The 23,218-nt window shown below is 52.6% G+C and overlaps 1 protein-coding gene across 3 annotated transcripts in view; it reads left to right on the top strand.

Moving 5' to 3' along the window:
* Positions 1–23,218, top strand: part of pan (transcription factor pangolin) — a 248,732-nt gene that overhangs the window by 176,693 nt on the left and 48,821 nt on the right. For all 3 annotated transcript variants that reach the window (XM_075687113.1, XM_075687115.1, XM_075687112.1), the window contains one exon: positions 19,492–19,624. In XM_075687113.1, coding sequence (XP_075543228.1) covers positions 19,492–19,624 — 133 coding nt within the window. The remainder of the gene's footprint in view (positions 1–19,491; positions 19,625–23,218) is intronic.

The raw sequence follows: 23,218 nt of genomic DNA, 5'->3' as shown, positions 1-23,218 counted from the left end.
ACTCAGCTCAGTTGAGATAGTTAATGCACTACTGTCCATATTTGCGCGAGTTGGTTTTCCTGCGGAAATCCAATCAGATCAGGGCACAGTGTTTACTAGCGCTTTGACGACAACTTTTCTCGAAAGGTGTGGGGTAAAGCTGTTACACAGCTCAGTGTACCACCCACAGTCGAATTCCGTTGAGAAGCTCCACTCCGTCATGAAGCGCGTGTTGAGAGCGTTGTGTTTTGAACATCGAACTGACTGGGAGCTGTGTCTGCCTGGGGTGATGTTTGCTTTAAGGACCGCGCCGCATGCGGCTACGGGGTTTTCGCCAGCTGAACTGGTGTACGGTCGCTCGCTTCGATCTCCGCTTCGCATGCTTCGAGAATCATGGGAAGGTAGGGGCGACGACCCAGTCGTGGTGGAGTACGTACTTAAGCTCCTCGAACGCTTAAGAAGGGCACAGGAGTTGTCAGGTGAAGCAATGGCAAAGGCCCAGCAGAGGGCCAAGGTTTATTATGATCGGACAGCCAGGGCCCGTCGTTTTGAGGTTGGCGATGAGGTCATGATATTGCGCACATCGCTAAACAACAAACTAGACGTGCAGTGGGAGGGCCCAGCACGAATTGTTCAGAAACTGTCGGACGTTAACTACGTGGTAAGTCTGCCAGGAAAGCGGAAAGCACAGCAAGTTTACCACTGTAATCTGCTCAAACCTTATAGACAAAGGGAAGCAGTGGTGTGCATGATGGTAAACGTTCCTGAAGAGCTTCCGGTCGAGCTTCCGGGACTAGGCTCAGTGACGAACAGGGAAGACACCGGTCAAGTCATTAGTGACCTTATCAGTAGAGCACCGCTGTCGCCCGAGCAGAAAACCGAACTACACCAGCTATTACAAGAGTTTCAAGGTCTGTTCTCTGAGAGGCCTGGTAGGACTTCGGTACTTACTCATGATATAGAACTTACCTCCCCAGAGCCAGTACGATCCAAGGCGTATCGGGTGTCACCCCGCCAGAGCGATATTATGGAGGCTGAGGTAAAGAAAATGCTACAGCTCGGTGTTATTGAGGCAGGTGAGAGTGATTATACCTCCCCTTTGATTTTAGTTGAGGTACCGGGCAAGGAACCTCGTCCTTGCGTCGACTACCGCAGGCTTAATTCCATCACTAAGGATCAAATTTATCCGATCCCTAACATCGAGGAGCGCCTTGAGAAAGTTAGTAGCGCTCAGTTTATTTCCACCCTAGATCTTGTCAGGGGTTATTGGCAGGTTCCACTTACAGAAGAGGCTAGTAGGTATGCGGCGTTCATTTCACCAATGGGAACATTCCGTCCTAAAGTGTTGAGTTTTGGTTTGAAGAACGCGCCATACTGTTTTTCAAGTCTCATGGATAAAGTGTTGCGGGGACAGCAAGAATTCGCTTTACCGTATCTAGACGACGTAGCGATATTTTCCGCATCCTGGTCGGAGCATATGACACACTTGCGGGCAGTGCTAACCCGCCTGCGCGAAGCGGGCTTGACAGTCAAGGCTCCTAAGTGCCAGTTAGCACAGGCCGAGGTTGTCTACCTCGGTCACGTGATTGGTCAGGGTCGTCGCCGCCCCTCTGAAATAAAAGTGGCCGCTGTGCGAGACTTTCCGCAACCGCGCACCAAGACCGATATTCGGTCGTTCTTGGGTGTCGCCGGCTACTATCAGAGGTACATCCCTCGGTACTCTGATATCGCGGCTCCCCTGACGGATGCTCTAAGAAAGACAGAGCCTCAAACAGTCGTCTGGGACGAGACCAAGGAAAGAGCTTTTAGCGCCCTAAAGAGTGCCCTAACAAGCCAGCCTGTGCTACGATCGCCAGACTATACAAAAGGGTTCATTGTTCAGTGCGATGCTAGTGAGCGAGGCATGGGCGTTGTACTGTGCCAACGGGAAAATGGAGAAGTAGAACACCCCGTCCTGTATGCTAGTCGTAAGCTGACCAGTCGTGAGCAGGCGTATAGCGCCACCGAGAAAGAGTGTGCGTGTCTCGTGTGGGCCGTTCAGAAATTGTCATGCTATCTAGCCGGCTCGAGGTTTATCATTGAGACGGATCACTGCCCTCTCCAATGGCTGCAGACCATCTCTCCCAAAAATGGCCGCCTCCTGCGCTGGAGCCTCGCTTTACAACAATATTCCTTTGAGGTGCGTTACAAAAAGGGGAGTCTCAACGGTAACGCCGATGGCTTAAGTCGAAGCCCCTAACGTAGGAATCAGCCTCAAAATTGTTTGTTACTGATGTTTTTCTTCCTGAGGCAGGATTTTTTTTAACATATTGCTTTTGTTTAGTGTTTCAAAGTGATGATATGCTTTCTAGTGCAATTTTTCAATTTGTGGACGCGTTCTGAGTGATGCTAGACTACTGTAAGGAACTAGGCAGTGGTATAAAAAGGGGAAAGAGCCTGGCAGGGCTTAGTGAGGGTTGTGCCGTGCTTGCTGACTGAGCGGTTGAGTTTTCAGCGTAGTTCTAACGCTTGCCGGGAACGAGAACAAAAATGTGAACTCTCCCGAAGTCACTTTGCAGTGTCCCGTGCGAACCTGAACGAGAGAACGAGGCCTTCTCTGTGCGCTGCGCTCAAGAAACGTCAAGGGACGCCCGACTTCGGTTATGAGCATCATCGAGCGACATCCCTCCGGACAGCGGATGCAGTCCCCTGTCCATCGGGATCTCCTTCCCCCGGCGGGGCGGTCTGTTGCGTTTCGCCTGCGACACGTGGTTTTGCCGGCGCGACTGCGGCGGGCGGCAGACATTTTGGCCCGATCGTCGTCGCCGCAACACTCATCGCCAGGTGTTTCCAGGCGCGTCTGCGGCGATGCGACCGCCTAGGGATCCTCCTCGCATTCCAGTCATTGTGCCCGAAACAGGCGATGCCAAAGCAGGGATCTCATTCCAGTCATTGTGCCCGAAACAGGCGATGCCAAAGCAGGGATCTCATTCCAGTTATTGGGCCCGAAACAGGCGATGCCAAAGCAGGGATCTCGTTCCAGTCATTGTGCCCGAAACAGGCGATGCCAAAGCAGGGACCAGCCTCTCATTACAGTCATTGTGTCCGACCGGCAGCGCCACGACAGGGTGCTACGAGATCGTGCGCAGCGCCACGACAGAGTGCTACGAGATCGTGCGCAGCGCCACGACAGAGTGCTACGAGATCGTGCGCAGCGCCACGACAGGGTGCTACGAGATCGTGCGCAGCGCCACGACAGGGTGCTACGAGATCGTGCGCAGCGCCACGACAGTGTGCGTCACCATTAGCCCATTGTACATTCACGTGCTCGTCTTTTGAGGGGTTCCTTCTTGCCCTCAACTGCGAGAGTATAAAAACAGCTGCCCCCGGACGCCAAAAGGAGGGCTCCGATTTCTTCTGTTGAGTGAAGTGCTCTCCCGTCTCTCTACTTCGGTCAAACCTGACCGCCAACTCTTTGCGATGTTAAAATAAACAAGTTGTTTCGTTGTTACCAGTCGACTCATGCTTTGCCGGGACCTTCGGATGCTTGCAGTTGTACCCCAGGCCGCCAGGCCAACGCTACCCTTGGGGCTTGCGACCCAGGTACAACCACGGGCGTCAGCGCCGAGTTCCCAACAGATCGTACCAGCGGTCGGATCCCAAACAAAGCGCAAGTGTAGACGCGAACCGGTCAGGTCGGGTTGGTGTTTCGTAGCCAGCACTGATTAACCGGGTGCGTTGTCTTTATCTCTGGTGTTGGATCTGGAGGACAATCCCAATTGCTGTCCCCCAGATTTTGGACCTTGCCGTTGGGTGCAGGAGTTGGCCGAGGTTGAGGAGGACTTTGAGATGAAAACTTGAGGATTATTTAGATTATTTACAGTGAGAGTACAAAGAAATTAAGTCATCAAGTCATTACGGGCCGGCAGCAGCTCGGACGCTGCGGCCCCTGGCAAGACGCTTGAAGGAGATGAATGAAGGAATGCTCCAAATATGGCGCACGAGGTGGGGGACGCCAGCTTGTTTGGACGTGCCGCTCCTCGGGAACGTGGTAGATGTGCTTCTGCGCTCCTTAATTAGGTGTGACGCGATTCGATGTGGTCTGGTGAACTCGAATGAGCCTCTGGAAAAGATCCCGTATCTAACACTATGGCCTCGACGCAGGCTGTCGCGACAGTCTCGACTCGTCAGGTGCATGTTCATGATCGAGTCGGGCTGTCCGAACTAGACTTGCAACTTGGCCCTCGGTTACACGTAAAAGCAGCCATTGTTAATTGAGGTTATCGCGCTGCTATCTGTCTGGCCATGCAGTGGACTTGCAGTTCCGACACAAACGGGCACCGCTCGGTCATCTGCTGCACATGCGAAAGACTGACGCGCTACTTTTGTCTTTCAGCTAGTGTAGAACCAGAGGAAGGGTTATTCATTCTCGCAAAAGATGTACGCATCGAACGCTTATTGCAGTGTTAACAGTGAACTTATCGCGCGTCGGCATGCGCTGCATGGTTGGTGTGCGCGAGCTTTTAGCTTGCGCATATATATATATATATATATATATATATATATATATATATATATATATATATATATATATATAATATGCGCGCAATAAGAGAACTTAGTTCGGTATCCAATTCCTGCCGAGTGGGCCAACACCATTGAACAGTTATATTCGTACGCGAGTTGAACATGTCTGCATTGTGGAAACCTGCGAGATCGCACAACCACGTGCACACTTGATTTATCGCATATAATACGAGAATACGTTGGTATATTGGCGATAATGACTTCACTATCGCCTTTTGAGCCCGTTCGTAGTAAGTCTTAGTTGTTGTCGCATACAACCACAATTGTGTTGCTGCCGGAGTTGCTCGTAAATTGCGAGGCGAATGCACTATAGAATCGTCTGTTGCGTTTATTTTGGCACTTCCAGTTCACGTCCTACGGTCTGTTATATGTCCATAGGCAGGTCAGTGTTGTGACCATGATGGTACTTGCGATTTTCCTTACATCCGTTCTTGTAGAAGAAAAAAGGAATAATTAAATATGCTATATAACTGATTAATTTGCTAATAATTTCTGTCACAAACGTTATACTAACATCTTAGTAGCACAAGGCACATAATCGTTGTGAATGTTCATTTAGTACATGCAACTACACAGTCCAACTTGCTGTCGGTTATTCGGTCATAAGGCGTTATTGTTATGATGGCGCGTACCACTTCTTTGGTGGCAATGTGTTACAAGTTCTGTGCCCCCTTCCCGAATGCATGATCGTCGACAATTTGTTCGAAAAATACACAGTACCAAAACATTCTATAGGAGGAGGAGGGAAGACAAAAGGTGAAAGACGGAAAGGTTTACCAGATTAAGTATCCGGTTGGCTACTCTGCACAGGGGGATAGGGTAAGTGGCAGAAAAAACAAGAAAACAAGATAACATAAAAAAAAGGAACCCAGCAGTTCGCACTTAATATAGTTCTTCGATGAGCCCCCCCCCCCCCCGTCTTTCTTTTCTTTCTTTCTTTTTTTCTTTTTTTTTTGTTTCGAAAAAGAACACAGTAGCGCTTTTCAAGCAGTTCGTACCGACGTCGGCTGGGACCAGGGTCCAAGAATTCCGGCTTCCGAAAGGGGACGGTTGTCAATCTTGTCGAGCGTGGTGGTGAGGAGTTTTCTTTGTGTATTGAAACGACGAAAATCACACAGAAAGTGCGCTATCGTCTCTTTGCACCCTCAGGCTTCGCATTCTGGACGCGTAGCCATTGGTCGATAAGGTATGAGTACGCACTAGTAAATGCTACTGCAAGCCACAGACAACAAACGAGAGTTACCTCCCGTCGTGGTAAGCCATGTGGAAGGCTTCATATCAGAATCCAGGGAACAAAGGCGTTGGTTTTTATAATCTACCGAATCCCATTGCGCCAACGTAAGCTCGCGTGCAAGCAAGCGCAGCTTTCCCGCTGAGTCTGTTCTGCACAACGGGATGGCAACGCAGTAGGCACTAGAGTATGTGAAGATGGAGCGGCTGCTTGTTCGTTTCCAAGGGTACCACGACGACTTGGCAACCATTGAAATACGACGTCATGTCCTTTTTCACCTGCCCGATGGTAAGTTTCTCGTGTGTCCGCGACAAGTCGTTCGTGGGGTCCACGGCGTAATGCAGAGAGCAAACCCTGGAGGGTTTGACCTTGGGATCGCAGAAGAACGATTTCTGGGGCGTTTCCTGATTGATTAATTGAATTGCTGCGCGCAGAACTGCAAGTTCGACAGCCGTCGTTGATGTCAAGTGCGATGTCCTCAATTTTATCACTATAGATTTTGCTGGGACAAATACTATACAGCTGCTGAACTAGAGTGCATGACCGACCCATCGGTGTAAACATGTAAGCCGTTACTGCGGACCTCATGTAATAGCAATAATGCTGCCTGCTTCAATGCTGCCGGCGGCATTTGTGCCTCCTTCTTGATGCCTGGAATGGTAAGGCATACTCGAAGTGAATGCAGAGACCACAGTGACAACGAAGGTCATGCTGCTGGGACGTAATTCGATGGTAGCGATGTTCCGTGGGTAGTCGGGAGACGGCGTAAACTCGAATGCGGCCTATAGTTGTTGGCAGGCAAGCAAGATGGTGAGAGGGTGTCCTTATTTGTGCGAAACAGTTACGGGCTCATTGTTTCGGCATGGCCTTGAAATGACTGCTGCTAAAAAGAAGGTACACACGGGACTGTCACCGTGTCGCGATATATCGATCTTGCTGTGCTAGTTGTTGCTGCGATGACGTATATGAAGACTTATTGTAATGGCGGATGTCCTGGTTTGCTTGGCCGTGATTCGGCGATCGGGCTATGAGAAGCGCCGCAGAAGCTTTTGGTGCATGGGTTGAGCTTTAGAGAAATTTATCGTTGTTTATTAACCAACTTGCCGACCTTTTAACATCTTCCCGTTATTAGGAACCTAGCAGCCTATGTGAAGTTGCTGCTATGATGCAACTGCTTCGGCTTCTTTCTTCCTTTCTTTAACTTTAGTATTTGTCGCGGATTTATGAACTGCTTGCACCGCCGGAGTTTCTTTTTCATATTTTTTTTATGCCGTCCCGCTACGTACAGCGTTTCATTGTTGTGCCTACCAGCCGTAGTGAATTGTTCTGCGGCTGAGCGCGCGGTCAGCTGCTGTGGCCGCATTCCGGGCGCAATGCAAAAACGCTCGTTCGCGAGCTTTTAGTGCTCGGTAATAAACCGCAGGTACAGTAAAAATATTCAAGCTCCCCCGCCCCATACGCTTCCATTTGCACCGTTATATCGCGTGAAAATTTAAAGCACGGTTGGTTTTCCTTGAACCCGTCGGTAAAATGGGCAAACCAGGCGGGCCATGCAGGGGCGAGCTTGCGTCGCAACGCGGCGCTCAATGCGCGCTGCACCGACATAAGCGGGCTGAAATTCTGTTGCATCGCAGCTCTCGTCACTCGCGCGATGTCCCTGGTCGCCGTGGCACTGCGCATGCGCAGCAGTACGCTCTTGTACGCAGGACCATCATGTTTCCTCCAAAGGAAACCTGATTATGATGGACACCTGTAACAAACGCCATGAAATTTCGCTTCGACGGCCCGTTCCTGATTTGGGACCACGCGCAGTTTTAAAGCGCTGCCTTCTGTCCCGCCAGCCGATTCCCATGCCGCTGCGTCGGACTCGCGGGTCCGTCTACTTGCAGCCCTGCGCGGCCGGCTGCCGCGTCGAAAGGCACGTCGAGGGCGCGTTGTCGCTCGGTGCTCTTGACGCAACAGGCGGCGACGAGCGCGCACGCGCGAACTGTACACTGAGGGAAAGGGAGGGCGAGCATCGTGGGCTAATTAATGGCCAGTGCGCGCGCCAAGCTAATGAACGTCTGCCGAGCTGGCCCCGGTCGCTCGAGCCTCTCTGCAGGCACTCGTCTCGGGGCTACGAATTAATAGGGCGCTCGCCCCCCCCCCCCCCCCCCCCCACCTCTGGCCAGCAGCTGGGGCCTGTCACTTGTGGGGGGTGGGGAGGAACAAGGGGGCGCCCTCCAGCATGTATGTCGCAGCAGCACGATACACGAGTGAAAAGCGAAAACAACTTTCTCGTGCCCGCGTGGACGCGCGCCGCGTTGAGATAGTCACCCCATAGAGATTTGTGTAGCCCTACACGTTTGGGACTTACGCAAGTATTTAACATCCAAGTTTTCTTCTTTTTCGACTTCTTTTTCGTGCGAGTATCCGTGCGAAGTGCCCATTGACCGCGCTTGCAAAACGCAGTGCTCACACGGTCTCGCTGAGTTTAGATAAGCTCAATACGGTGCTTGCGCTATTCTGCGTCGTTCCGCTTGCTGTGGCCATATTCGTTATACCACAACCGGGCTGCCGCGTCCGCAATTGGTGCGAGAGTGAAACGGGATAACCATGGTTTGTGTTACTTCCTTGGGAGCAAGTATTATAGTTCATGCGGCTCGTTGAGGAGCAACTAGAAGCCCCGTTTTGTGGAGCATGTTTGGAGCACCTGCCATGCGCGCTCTTACCAAGCAAACCGCGTTTGGGGAGAATTGTGAAACTGGGACTTCAACGGCAAAAAAAAAAAAAAAAAAAAACGATGTGTCACTAATAAACGATGAACAATCATATTAAGTGCACTGAAATTAAACGTGAACAAAAAGAAATCTACAGTATATGTCCCACTATCGTGAAAGATTGTCTTTCCCCATGACAGTGTTTGGGCGAGCCAGTGTTTGGTAAGCCAGTGTTTGTCTCTTCGATCTCCTTTCGCGTGAATTTTGTTCTTTAAGAAAATACCTGAAACACATTTCGGGCATCACGGAGTGTACGCGGCCCGCACTATACCGTGCTTGTCAATGTCTTGCATTGCACTCCGGGTGGTCGCACTGTGTTCGAGCGCATTGTGCAGCCACCGTCAGATTTAACCGAACAAGTTAGGCACATTCATAGCAGCTTAACTTTAACAACCACTTGGTGTGAAAAGCAAACGTGAAATTCTTTGCAGAGAACGTGCATTGAACTAGCACATTCATGGCACCCTTACCACGTATCTATAGCACCGTATGTAAGGGAAGCAAAGAGGCGCTTAAATGGGCACTAAAAAAGAGGAAAATAAGGTCACCTGTATTAGTAAATCATTCTTCGATCATACCAGAGACGCCACTCTTGCCGCGAGAAGCGGCTTGGTAAGCCAGACAAGGCGCAAAAACGAGAGACTGCTGGCGACTTCAAGTTCACGCAGCGGCTCGACGTGACATCATTGGTCTGCTAAGACCTAGTTTATTGTTTATCGGCAAGAAATTGGCTGCACTGTATCATGAAGGTGGTAAGTTTCTGAATGAACATGTTGAAGTGAAATTTTGCACACTGATTCCTTACATAGAGATGTGTTGAACTAACTAGGACAAAAATTATGCGATATATTGGGTCATACAGCTAATTTTGCAAATAAATTTGGTCCAAATGGCCAATTTTTTTCGCTTTGCTTAGCTTATCAAACATTGCTTCCTTAATATTAATCACATTACATTTATATCCTAGTTCCTTGCATAGGTTCCACCCGTAACCACATAAATGCCAAAGCTTTACTATCATTGCTCGCGAGACTATCACTTTTAACACATTTTATGACAAATTTACCTGCCAAAAAGCTGTGTGTGTGTGCGCGTGCGTGCGTGCGTGCGTGCGTGTGTGTGTGCGTGTGTGTGTGTGTGTGTGTGTGTGTGTGTGTGTGTGTGTGTGTGTGTGTGTGTGTGTGTGTGTGTGTGTGTGTGTGCGTGTGCGCGCGTGTGTGTGTGTGTGTGGCCACCTAACTGAAATGTTCCAGCTTTCTGCTGATTTGCTTTCTCCGTCAAGTTTGTAGTGAGTGATGGTTAATGCGGGCGAGTAGCTGAGCACATTTTGCGGAGCCGGCGGGTGCATTTCCCGTAGGAAGACTCGTTTCGCGTTCCGGTGGGGGAGTAAATTTTAACGGCACCGCGCGCACGCGTGTGCGGAGGTCAGAGAAAAAAAAAATAGATTTGCAGATACAGCAAGGATACGAGGACGAGCGCCCCTCCTTGTCTCGCCCTTGTCCGTGTCTTTCAGCGCTATGACCCCCCCCTCCCCCATTTCTGTATCTAACCAACTAGCCCAAACAACCATACTTCTAAACATTTGCAGAGCCCATCATTTTCCAAGGCGACAGCGTCAAGGTGACCGAAACTGAAATGATTTAGGGGCCCGTTTATTTCGCGTAACTATTCGCACAGTAACCTGGCCTCCTGTGATAGAGCGTGGTCGCTTCGCCGTTAGACACACCACGTCACCATTGTTAAGCACGAACAGGTTGCCGCTCTATAGCTCCCGGAGTGGGCGGTTTGCTCCCTCCAATGTGGGTTCATAGTGCGAAAGGAAGCGCCCTCCGACACGTGTGCCTCTGATTGCGTCCAGCTCGCCCGAAGGCTCCAATGTCGCGCTAAATTCTGGCTGCAGAGAAAGTCAGGTAATCACCGCCGCAAGTGAAACGTTACGCGTGCGCTCAAGACAGGTAACTCGCCTCGTGTATGACGAACGCGACAGGACTCGAGAGAGAGAGAGAGAGAGAGAGAGAGAGAGAGAGAGAGAGAGAGAGAGAGAGAGAGAGAGAGAGAGAGAGACGATGTGGGAGAGGCAAGGAGGGAGGCTAACCGGAAGAGATTTTCGTTTGCTACCTTGCACTAGGGGAAGTGGAAATGAAAAACTGAAACAATGGCGGAGAGATAAAACAAAGGCACCAAAAAAGAAGAATAACAGAGGAGGTTGGATGAACATTCATGAAAACACGTCAGAGATGTGTAAGTCACTATATATGGAGCTTGCCATGCGAAGCTTAGGCACACTTAGCCCCATCTCCTTTACCGGTATATTTACCCGCTTTCCCAAATAGGACTCGAGCCATCTTTCAAATATTCTCTCTCTCAAGTGTATGTGCGAGAAACTACGCGCGATCTTGCTGTACTAAACATCATTCTACGTATGGTGTTTCGTGCACAGAAAGCCGAGCTCTCTAATTTATAGATGTGACAACTTACTTACGGGTTTCCTGGTATCTTGCAAGAGGGCAGCTCTTGTAATAAATTTATAGGAGAACAAAAATTATTTTCTGCGCTTAACATGCAAGTATACGTTAATTGTGCAAGGTACGTTCACAAAAAAAAAAAAATGAAAATGCGAGAAATAAAGCGATTTCCTCAAATACCATATATATAGTTTCGGTGCTTTCTTTTCCATTTCGCCTTTGGTTTAGGTAAACTTTATTTCTTTTTTTTTTTGTCGTTGTTCAGGAATTGACCTTTCTTTATTGTTTAATTTTCCTTCTGCTCGGTTGCATTAGATGTATGAGGAAAAAATACGTTAATAGAGCAATGAAATGCACGTTGTTGCGTGCGCGCTGCCATTAAGACACATCGTAACAGTCGTAACATAATGACGACGGCGAAAAGGCTAGTGCACCACCGCGGTGGCTTAGCGGCTATGTACGGTGCGCTGCTACCTAAGCACGGGGTTACGGGTTCGACTCCCGGCCGCGGCCATTGGTAAGTTGTGCGAGAGTTTCCGCACACGGTAATTGCATAGTTCAAAGTTGCGATCCCCAGTAGGTGCACAGCTGCCGCTCCGAAGTTCTACGTGCCAGCCTGAATTACTCAATAGAGATCTTCGGTTTCATCCACGGGTATAGGCGTATCGCTGGACGTTAGCTATGTAGACGTGGAACACCCGCTGGGCACGAATCGGGTGACGCCATGTTCGGCTCATAGCGTTTCCATCGCATCTGACAGAGTAAGGGTACCGACAGTAACATTAACCCTCGCATAGGAATTTTTTCTATGAAAGAAAAATTCCATTGAAAAACACATACAGCTTTTACTGTTTTGACATTCCATTGCTTGAGAGACGGTGCCTCGAAAGCGGTTCCATTAGAATCGGCAGAGAAAAGTATTAAAGCCTTTGCTAATATCAAGCCAGTGAGTACGGGAATGACAAAACGCCATTGGCAGTGACTTTCAGGCATACATGTTGCGGGCTCCTGCCGGTGCATCTTCCTAACTTATACTTAATTCGTCGTTTACTCTAAAATCGCATGAAGCAAGACTAACCAGCAGTCGTTGTATAAACAACGTGGCGATTGAAGCGCAAGTTTGGTTTGGACAACCTTTGGCCGGATGGTGATCGTCTCTCGGCTGTGCACATCATTGGAGTGGTGACGTAACTTCCGTACCGCGCTTGCGCACAGAGAGAGAGCATGCTCGCGCATCGTATAGACGCGCATCGGTGAAAGCTTCGAAAAAAGCCCGTCTCTCTTCTCATTCGCAGCTTACTCTTGATTCCGCGCGGCGTTGTCGCGTATTTAAGTGGCGCCGCGGCAAGGGAGCCGCCCTGGCTCCTTGTGTGTCGTGTCGCTTGAAAAGAGGTTCCCTTCGGCCGGTTCTTCGCGAGCGCTTCGGTGCCGCGCTTGCTGCGGATCTTTTTTTTTTTCCCCGCTTCAATCTATTCAGCCCGCCGGGCCGCGCTCTTTTCATCCGATCCGCGTCGCAGGTTCGAGCCGGCTAATTGCAGTTGCATAATGAAGTGGGCGCGTGCGCTTAAAGCGCCTCGCCGCTCACCCACGCAGTTCTATAATCCGTGTGTGCGGGTGCGCGCTTTATGCGGCCTGCCACCCGGAACTCGCTTCCCGTGTTGGACCCCGGACGCATTTTTTTGCAGCGCGCTCCTTCCCGCGGTGGTCGCATGCTACTCCGAGGAGAGGGGGTTGCCGCGCTTGTCGCTAATCGCGGTGGCTGCTCTCGGAGGCCCCGGAGCGAAGCAACAGATAATGGCACAGGTAGAGGGGACGATGAGAGGGGGTTAGGAGCTGAGCTGCCCACGCGCTCTCGGGATTCCGTGTACCAGAAACGCGTCGCCCGGCTAAGGAGGCGCGCCGGGGGGAACCGAGGCGCGCCGGCGAGATCAAAGCGCCTCTTTCCCCGATCCTCCTCCGGCGTGCCTAAGCAAATAGCATTTTCGCTCCTCTCCTATCCATCAGCGCACTAAATGAGATGAATAGTGCAGTTGTCGAAGCGGTGCGCGCGCCTGAGTGTGTGCGAGCCTGCACTTTATTTTTTTTCCCCTTCTTCCTGTTACGCGATGATCACTCCTCTCTATCTCTGGGAGAGTTTTTGTTGTCGACTGTTTTGATCCCGGTGAGATGATGATGAGGGACTGCGTTGTGTTTCGGGAGGGCGGATGGCTCGGCGTGTGAGTCAGAGCCGGTAGCGGCCCAATTTGGCCTGCTTGCGCCGGGCGTCCTCGCGCCGAGGTGCGAGCCGCCGGTGGCCGACCCCGCCCCGCGCTCGTGTTCTCACCCCACCGGCGCGGTGTCGGGTGTCACGCGCTGTTTCGCCGCCATCGGCACGCCGTCGAATCGCCGTAACGGATTCGCGCGTCGGGCGCGCCACCCACGGCCGCGCTAATGCACTTCTCAGCAGGTCGGCCCCGTGTGCGGAGCGGGGCGCGTGCCGTGTTGCACGCGCACACCGCGCAATCTATGGCTCGCACTCCGATCTATGCGAGCTCTGTCGAGACAGGTCGCAGATGGCGCGCCCCGCGATTCGCGACCGCTGCGAGCACACGCAGGGACACTTCCCTCCATCCTTTGCTGCGCCGCTTCGCAGTAGCGAGGGGACACCAGGCGTAGTCATCGATATGTGGTTTACTTTGCTGGAATTACGGACCAGAACTTTCTATTCCTGAGGCAGGTCATCGCCCGTGGATCTCTGTCGCGCGTGCTCTAGCCGTGCACGACGATTTTGTGTGCACACCGGCGAGCGCATTTTCTACACCGAAGACGTGTTTTGCTCCAATAGCAGCTGCAGTTTTCCGCATTCGTTACTGTTTGTATATGGGCATAAACTTGTTTTTTTTTTTCTGTGTTCTTGATGTATTGCAAGAATTAATGGTCTAACCATGCGTAGTCCGATCGCTGCGGGTCGGGCTTTGGACATAGAGGGGGCGGGGGGGGGGGGTCTCACTGCCGCTATACTACAACGCGGACCGCTGTACCAAAAGGACATGCATGCGCTCGTTGCTTATAGCCGTTACATACTTTATTTCCTGCTTCGTTGATCTTTTTTTTTTATGCTGCTCGTGCGCAACAGGCAGGTCAATCGCAGCGAGCCCATTGTACGCTTTTTTTTTTTCTTCGCGAAAGCGTACCCAAATCGTGTCCGTAGGATCTCAGGGGCCGTGCTCCCTTTAGTCCATCGGGGCGAGCGCGTTGGCCGCTTGACGTGCCCGCCATCTGAAGCGAGCGGGGGAGGCTTGCCGCCGATGCAATGGTGCCGCGCGATTTCGTCCTCTTGTGTCTGGGCGCACTGCCCGGAAGAAGGGTATAGAGCGCGTGCCCTTCGACCTTGTATTTTCGATTGCCCCGTGGATCGGCCGAATGACGCTCGATTCTGTCCGGCGGTCGGCGGCCGCGTTCGGTATTGAGACCGCGATCACGTCGAGCACGCGCAATATGAGTCGCATGCCGATCGTGATGCGGTAAATCGCTTTGTCGCAAATAACCTTTGCGTGCGGACTGCGAAAAGGTGCGCGTTCTTGTGGTGGCGGTGCACTCAAATGGGTCTTCCTTTGATCCTGGTTGCTCACCCGATTTGGCACTGACGCTGCCCACGGTTTGTGCTGGAAGGAAAAGGAGGCAACTCGTAGGAGCCTTTTACGGATCGAACATTCCGGGCTAAGCGATGCAAACCTCACAAGTCCGGGAAACTGATGACGACGTGAATTCTGCGACCGACGCCGAGCCCCTGCGCATCGTTAGCCAATCTTTTACGGACCCAATTTTTGTGCCGTGCTGCTTAGTTCTGCGGTTTCCTTATGATATTACCCTTGCCTTTACAAATATAGAACCAGAATTCGGGAACTTGCTTACGCTGGTACTTGTCCAACAGGCTCACGGACGCATCCGAGCGGTCTCTCCCTTCAGCCCCTCCTTCCCCTCACGGTATGGGAACTGCGAGCGAAGAGTGGCAAGGATGTTATTCACTCGTTTAGCGAGTGAATAACAACCTCAGGGCACGCCCGCATTGTTATCCTTGCGAGCTTTGGGTCTGGTCATATAAAATTTTGAAATTAGTTCAGCTCGTTCTTTGAAAATTCGCGTGGATCGGAAGATAGCATTGCGCCTGCGTGTGTAGAGAATCGGGCGCTGATTTTCGAAGGGAAAGTTGAAGAGTTCGAGGCCCCCTCTGCGCATCTCACGTTTTTCATTCTTGCCTCCACGCCCCGGCTGACAGCCTGTGGCGGGAGCAGCCACCCCGGCTGGCACAAAGAAGGCGACGTTCGCGGGGTGCACGGCGGAGATCGGGGTCCCGCGACGACTTCACAAAGGGATGAGTTTCTCCGCCTGCGATCGGTAATGGAACTCTGATGGATACCACGACTGCGCGGCCTTGCTCGCGTCTTTGTTTCTTCCTTCTTTTGCTGTTTCTCTATCTCTATTTGCTTGCTTGATCTCTTGTTTCTTTTTCCATGGGCGTTTGCTTACGGCGTTCCCCTCCCTCGCTGCTCCGTGGTGCGTGCGAAAGCCCCCGGCATTTCTTTCACTGCAATTTCCATTCGATGGCGTCACCACGTTCACCTCCCTGAGCGTGCGTCTGCGCTGCGCACGCCCTCCACCTTTGCACCCCCCCCCCCCACCCCCTTCTTTTATAACCGCCTCTCGGATCCCCGCGCCCTTTCTGCTTCCCTTGTGGGACCTTTGCCGTGCCCGCGCCAGTGCCGCTGTGGGATGGATTTGAAATCTGCCACTGTGGCAGTGTGGCGTCCGTCTGTATGTCCCATACAGCGCCACTGTGGTGTGTCGTCCATTGTGTCACGCGGTGCGCGCACTGATTGGTGGGGAGACCGTTATCAGAATGGTTTCCCGAACAACAGCGCTAAATGGAACGCCCGTCGTCGACAATTATCAATTTTTTTTTCTTTTAAAATTTACTGTTGTTGCGGTAGGTAATCGAACGCGTACGAACAACCCCGTGTGCATTTTGTGCCCGTTTCCATGTGTTTTCTAAGCTAGGACTTGAAGCTTTGTACGCGCGTTTGTTTGCCGAAGAAAGGACCCTTTCATACAGGACCAATCTGTGCGCGACGAACGAGCGACCTATGTTGATGCCGGCTAGTCTTATTACGTACGCTGTGTTAGAAATTACGCGCTGTATGATATCTAAAGGTGGGACTAAACTGAATAGCCTAAACAAACTCGCAGGTATGTGTTGATCGAGCGCAGCTATCCCGTGAACATACCAGTCGTTAAAATGTGCCTTAACGATTTGGCGGTACTACTGTGTGTGAAATTTTCCTTGGTCGAACGTTTTTAGTACGTTTGCGGCACTCGCTGTCTTTGTTTTTCTGTCGCTATTATGACGTTACAGTGCGCGTAATATCACGCGCGCCGTCCTTGCGCAGGTCATGTAAGCATTTCGTGCGACTCTAAGCGTGCGCATGAGGGCAGCTGTAGCGTTCAATTCGCGTGCTGTTTACCTGGGCTTAACGTTGCATTTATCGCTAAATAATAATAATAATAATAATAATAATAATAATAATAATAATAATAATAATAATAATAATAAAGCAGTTCAAGCAGGGTCGCGATTTTTTAGCGATTCCTCCAGCTCGATTTTATGCCACTCTTTTTAAGGTCTACCGTTCCGGGCCGGCCGATCCCATTGATAATGCGGGCGGAGCGTCGCTCTGACCACCGATCAAGAGCGAAAAGGAATGCCATCGTACGTAATGGACATTGCTCCAAAATCGCGCAGCGCAGTAAATTATTTGGAAGCGTCGTTCTACGCACTCGTAGAAATACGCAAGATGTTTGGGACTGCTTCTTACAGTTGCTGCTCGCCACGTAACAATCTACTTGAGCTGGCACGAATCGGCGGTTATATTACTCGAGGGGGATGTTTCGAGGAGCAGCAAAGGCTGCCGTGCGTTGTTGTTTCGAGCCGACCACACAAAACGAGCCCCGCCGCCGTTTCCTGCGCGCGTTCCGCGAATGATGCGTGCGGCGTCCGCGGACTTTTCTCCCTCTTTCCATCCATTGGCTTTACGCAGGCGCGTAGTACTATGCTACCCGTGCCAGCCGGGCTCTCTTGCAGCGGCGGAAGGTGAGAGCACGCACTTGGCAGGCAGGCGCGCGGTTCTCGTCGTCAGGTGCCGGCCGGCGTGGCTGTTCTCGTTAAAAAAAAAGACGAGAGGGAGAGACGAGGAGGCAACAAGGTGCGGTCTCCGGAAACGCGCCGCCCCCGTGGGCAGCAGCCGTTTACGCGCGCGCGGCGCTGACGGCTGGCCGGCCTGGACACTCGTCGCCAGGACCTCGTTTGGACCCTTCCCAAAGTAGCCTCTAATGATTCGTATTTAGAGCATCCGCCGGCGGCGGACAGCGCGCGAGCCCGCTGTCTTAATGTGTCTACTGTCGAGGGAGGGAGAGGGGGCCGAGCTGTGAAGCGCCGCGCCAACAGCTTGATTACAAGGCGGCGGCGGCCTGCAGGGCGCGCGCGCGCTTTCCGGCCGCGTCCGTCGTGTGCGGCTTTGTCCGCGGCGGCCTTCGCAGCGGGGCGGAAGGGGGGGGGGGGGATATGGAGGACAGAAAAGGACTGCTGCTTGTGGCCGCCGCCGCGTTTGTTTTTCTCTCGGCCGGCTAACCAGCGGCCGAGAAGAAAACGTACGCGCCCGGGCCATTCATGACGGCCCGGGCTCTGTCGCCAGGGGCGTGCGTGTGCAGGAGGACGGGGGGGAGGGAGCGGGAAGCACGCGGGAGCGCCGCGGTGCTCGTGCGGACCTTCGGTTCGCTCGCGGTCAGCGAGCCCTGTACTGCGCAGGCCGTGGCAGACACTTGCCAAGCGCCGCCCGTGCTCGCGCATTCCAAAATGTTTCTCCCCGTGTCTGGGAACGCATTGTTTGTAATGCCTGAGCAAGCGTCCAACTCGACGCGCTGAAAGATGAGCGCAGATGGGAATCTGTACAGTCGCTTTCGTTCTAGGCGTTCGCGCGCGCCTGTGTTCTGCGCGTGCCGGTTTTAAAATTGGTTTCCGTTCGGTCTTCTCTCGTAAACGGAGTCTGTATACGCCCTTGCTTTAAAACACGTCGCGCACGTCTACTGTTTTTCCATTCGTTTTCTCTTGTTTATTATTATTATTATTATTATTATTATTATTATTATTATTCGCTAGAAAATTGGACTGAGCGGGAACGAAAGTAGATCGAATGAGGAGGAAACACGGCAAAAAAGCGAGTCTGTCCCTGTTACGAAAGCGACATTTTTTTTTCCCCCTCACCGCAGCGTCATAAACGGATAATCTCTCAATCTCGCGGGCTTGCATCGTGCCCCGCAGGCGTCTCGAACCGACCGACCGATCGTGCGTGCGCAGCCGGGTGCGTAAAGAGTTCCCGGCGCGGTTTCGGGCGCGCTGCGTGGATGGTGAGAGCCGAGAGGGAAATAATGAACTACGCATCGCTTTCGGGCAGATCCGAAAGCCCGCCGCTGCCTTCCCCATTACACTCCGAGTAAACGCAAGGGCCAGCGGGAGCCGAACGCTGTCGCTGTTTAACTTGTGAATCGGAGATCGACCGGTTTGTTCCGGCGGGCGCGGTCGTCGCTTGCGGTCTCGCAGCTGTTGTTAGCCTGCTCTGCGCGCGTGTACCCCTCCCCCCCCCCTCCCCTGGGGGTTTTCGATACTTGTGCGCCGATTGCCATGTTTGTGTATACACAGCGATTGACGAAGGCCAGCGTCGACTCGGAGAAACTTTCTACGCGTACGCTGTCCGGGTTCAACGGATTTGCGGGCTCGACAGCATACGATTCTACTCGGTTGCATGAAAAATTAATGGTGCTCGCGAAAGTTTCCACCGCGGGACTACGCTTTGCGAGTGGGAATCTCGGTACCGTGCTAGGGACGTTATGGCGCCCTTTTGTTGCATCAATATATGAATGCCCTTTAAGGGAGGGGGATAATACGTGCGCAGAGAGATAATTGAGAAACCCAATATCAGCGCGGGGGCGTCCCCGACTAGGTGTGGATATGCCACGGTATTTACGGGCACTACCGGGCCTTCGGCACGGCTTAGGACTGTTTGCTGTGCCGCGAATGAGTTCTGCCCTATACTTTTATCGAGAATTAGGTGTGAAGGACATAACTGATTGCGTGCGAATTAAAAAAGCGTAGTGGAGGGGCGGCGAATATTTAATTGCTGATGCCTACTTGGATATATATATATATATATATATATATATATATATATATATATATATATATATATAATATAACCCTATCGTACCAGGACTGTCGTACATTTGACCCTCCGATGCCAGACTTAAGTGTCTCGACGGCGAAACTGTGTGCCCGAAATGACACCGATCGATCGAAACGCATGACATCGCCGTGTTGCCATCGTGCGCGACTTGCACACGGTTCTGTCTTTCGACACGCCTTGGTGGCACCCACTGACCGTGCCTCGTGCTCTCTTTGCAGGCGAGCAAGGGTCCGATGGTGGCCTCGCCCCACCCGGGATCGCCGCTCAACTTCATGGTCTACAACGAGCCCTTCTCGCAGCCACCGCCCGCTCATATGGGCATCCCACCGGTCCACATCGATCCCAAGACGGGTGAGTGTGTACCGACGCATGAACCCCTACAGCATAGACTTTTTGCTCGCCTTGCGGGCAGAACGCTCGGCCCTTGCCAAAGAACTAGTTCTTATGTTGAATTCCAATGGCGGAGTCGGAGCAAGTTTTTCTGCTCGTTTCGGAGCAAGTTTGTTCCAATGACAGAGTGAGGGCGGGAGTAAGGTGTTCCAATGAGAGAGTCGGAGTGGATTCAGAGCGGGAGTCACTCCGTGGAGCAGAAAAAGATGCTCCGCCGAAATCGGCGGAGTGGACCGGAACTCTGCGTGACGTATTTCCTTTACCACGTTTGTCTGCTGGGAGGCGCCACCGGTCACGACTCGCGAGGAAGCAAAAGCTGCTGCACGCTTGCCGAGATATCCATTCCGCACTTTTTAAACAACAGGTGAACGGCGCTGAAGAGACAAGTGACTGGTGCGGTGGTGCTGGGAGCAAACAGCGAAAGGAAATGACAACACGCGAGGCATCTTGGGTAACTCGGAGATAGAAGTTCCGCTTCCGCCTTGCTCCGGCGGCGCAGGTTGTGTTCCACTCGCGAATTTGGAGGCGTTGCTCTACGCCAGAGTCGAGTGCTCGCTCGCGGAGTCCGTCGGCTGCTCCGACTCCGCCATTGGAATTCAACATTAGTTATACTCGCGCAACAACTTTCTGTGGCTATGAAGGGAAAACTACGGAGGCAAAGCGCGCACAAGTGAGAGCGCCTCCGAAAATAGTCCCGCGTTTTCATCCACGTTGGTTTAGGCTGGGGAAGAAAAAACAAACACCTTGATAGCAACAATTAAATAAGACAGAACACACCACTGAATGTTCACTTATTTTGCGGCTTTTCCCCTTCTGCGTCTATGCAAACGCGAAACCGTCGCACGTGGAAGCTGCGGCCGTGGTTGTTTAGTGGCTATGCTGTTGGGCTGCTAAGCACGAGGTCGCGGGATCGAATACCGGCCACGGTGGTCGTATTTCGATGGGGGCGAAATGCGAAAACACCCGTGTACTTAGATTTAGGTGCACGTTAAAGAACCACAGGTGGTCCAAATTTTTCTGGAGTCCCTCGCTACGGCTAGCCTCGTAATGAAATCGTAGTTTTGACACGTAAAACCCATAATTTGTTGTTCTTGTTGCGTCGATTCAGCGTCTGTTCCGAGCAACCAAAAGCACTGTCAAACGCAGGCGGACGACTCAGCCGGGTAACACATGTGCAGAAGCTCCGCCCCCGTAGCTTTCCCTTCACAGCCACAGAAAGTTGTCCACGAGTATAGAGTTTGCTGATTTACCCCTAAAGAGACGAATAGAGAGCAAGAAGCCTGAACGACGACACGAGCGATAAATTCCAAATAGTTCATTCAGGACACAAACGCAGCAATGTATATCACAAGGAGCCGACATACACAGAAAGCAGTGATTGAAATGACGTGCAAAGGTCACCACAGTTAATGTCTATCGGGGCTATAATTTGTATAATAAGGTGATTTCCGATTCTTGCCGTATTGTGGAAGTTTCACTGATAAGATTCTTATATGGGCCAAAGCGCCTCTGACCGGAACTGACCAAGCCGCGTATTGGGGCTAATGTTGCTTACAGCCAGCGCTTTGGAGCTCTGGCGGGTGAGCGACAGTAAGAAGTTTACGCGTGTGACAAAGCGGTTGTACGCGTGTTTGTCAGTCCCTATACGTAGCAGCGTGTACTTCCGGCTGCGGTATTTGAGTGGGCTCATGGGACAGTGCTAGTATAAGCATGGTCCACAAGACTCCAGCTTCGCAGCAGCACGTTACGAATATCGTATGTAAACGCTGACGCTGAAAGTACGGAAGGGGTTGGGCGCGCTCCCCCCCCCCCCCCCAAAAAAAAAGAAAGCGGTCTTTCGGGTCTCGTTTTCAGGATTCTGTCGAGGGCCGACAGCGGCTTTCGTTGGGAGCGCAACGCAGCTTGGCTGCTGCCGACCGCGAGCACGAGGTCGCCGGAGGGTCCGTAGAGTGACACACACACACACACACACACACACACACACACACACACACACACACACACACACACACACACACACACACACACACACACACACACACACACACACACACACACACACACACACACACACACACACACACACACAGCAGGAACGGAGATGGGATAGCGTGACCCCCGGGGCCATGACGGCGGTGGCGCGCTCGTCGCTGTGGCAGATTACAGCGTTAGGGAAAGAAAAAAAAAGGGGTGATGCATCGCGTAGTGGTGGTGCTCGCTCGAGCCGAGAGCTTCGGTTCTTGTTTCGCTGCGGGGCCCGAAATGCAATTTCCCCGCCGCGAGCGCGCGCTGCTCGAGGCGAGGTAATTTTCCAACTCTTCGATGGGGAAGAAAAGAACGCGAAGAGAGGAAGAGGCCAAGTAGAGACGGGATCGAAGGAGATCGGGCGTCTTATTTCGGCTCTGCCGGCGCAAACGGGAAAACGTCGTTAGGGGCGCCCAAAAGCCGTCCTCCCTCCCGCGCGCACGTAGTCGGCGCCCGGCGCCTCTAACGGCATTCGCGAAACGCCTTTCGGTCGGGCCCTGTTATCGTATCGACGAAGGCTCGGGAACACCCGAGAAACTTTGGCCCGAATGCGGGGCAAAACGACCGGCGCCCTGCTCGCCGCTGTCGCGTAAGCTCGGGGCGCAATCTGATTTCTCCCGCCGCTGATCCGATCCCGTTCTCGGCTGGCGCGCTGCGCCGGGTATCCTTGGCGCCTTGTTGGCGCGCGCTAACCGCATTGGGCACTGACGCGTCCCTCTTCCGCCCGTCGTCTTGCGGCGCGTTTTCGCTTTGGAGACCGCATGGCTGCGCGTTTCAGTGGTGCCACGTTGCGGAGCGTTTCGTTGCACGGCTCGCTGCGCGACGACGAAGTGCGACGTGTATATAAAATTGCGCCCAGCCGTGTTAGGTCCTCACGCCAAAGCGAAGATACGTGGAACGACTGCCAAGCGCGCCTTTTGTTGTTGACATATTGGTTGGTCTCCTTGGCGACTGCAAAATAATTTCCAGACTCGAAACGCAAACGAATAAAGAGTCGGCAAACTGGGCGCCGCTGCCACTGTCGCTTCGACAGAAGCTTATTCCGTTCGTTCTTTCGGCAGAAATGGAAAATGCTTTCGGCAGTGCTTGTTGGATGTGTCTTCCGCGCTTTGGCTCAGCCTTTCCGCGTGTCGGCTCGCCCCTGATGCTGCCGGGTGTTCCTATCGCAGGACTTTCTTGTTTGGGCGTTCGTGAAGCGCTTTCGGGGTCCGCCCGACGGCGCCGTGCACGTCTGCACCGCGGCGCCTTGTCGTTCGCTCGCAGCAACGCGCGCAGGGGAAAAAAAGAACGGAACGTCCCGAGAGCTGGTGCGGCCAACACCGAAGGGAGATGGGAGGAGGCATTAGTCAAACTCGCGGCTCGATAACGACGGACGCGGCCCGTACGGCGAGCGCATGCACACGGAGACGCCGTGCACCGATAGGGGCTGCCGCGTGGACTCGGAAGATAGCGGTCCTCGCTGGCCGCGACGGCGGCTCGCCCAAGCGCGAGGGAGCGAGCGCGGTCGCAGCGTAACGGTCTTTCGCGCGC

The sequence above is a fragment of the Dermacentor variabilis genome, chromosome 1 (genome assembly GCF_050947875.1).
Source record: "Dermacentor variabilis isolate Ectoservices chromosome 1, ASM5094787v1, whole genome shotgun sequence".
NCBI lineage: Eukaryota > Metazoa > Arthropoda > Arachnida > Ixodida > Ixodidae > Dermacentor > Dermacentor variabilis.
Note: the sequence above shows the minus strand (reverse complement) of the source record. Positions and strands in the feature narration are given on the sequence as shown.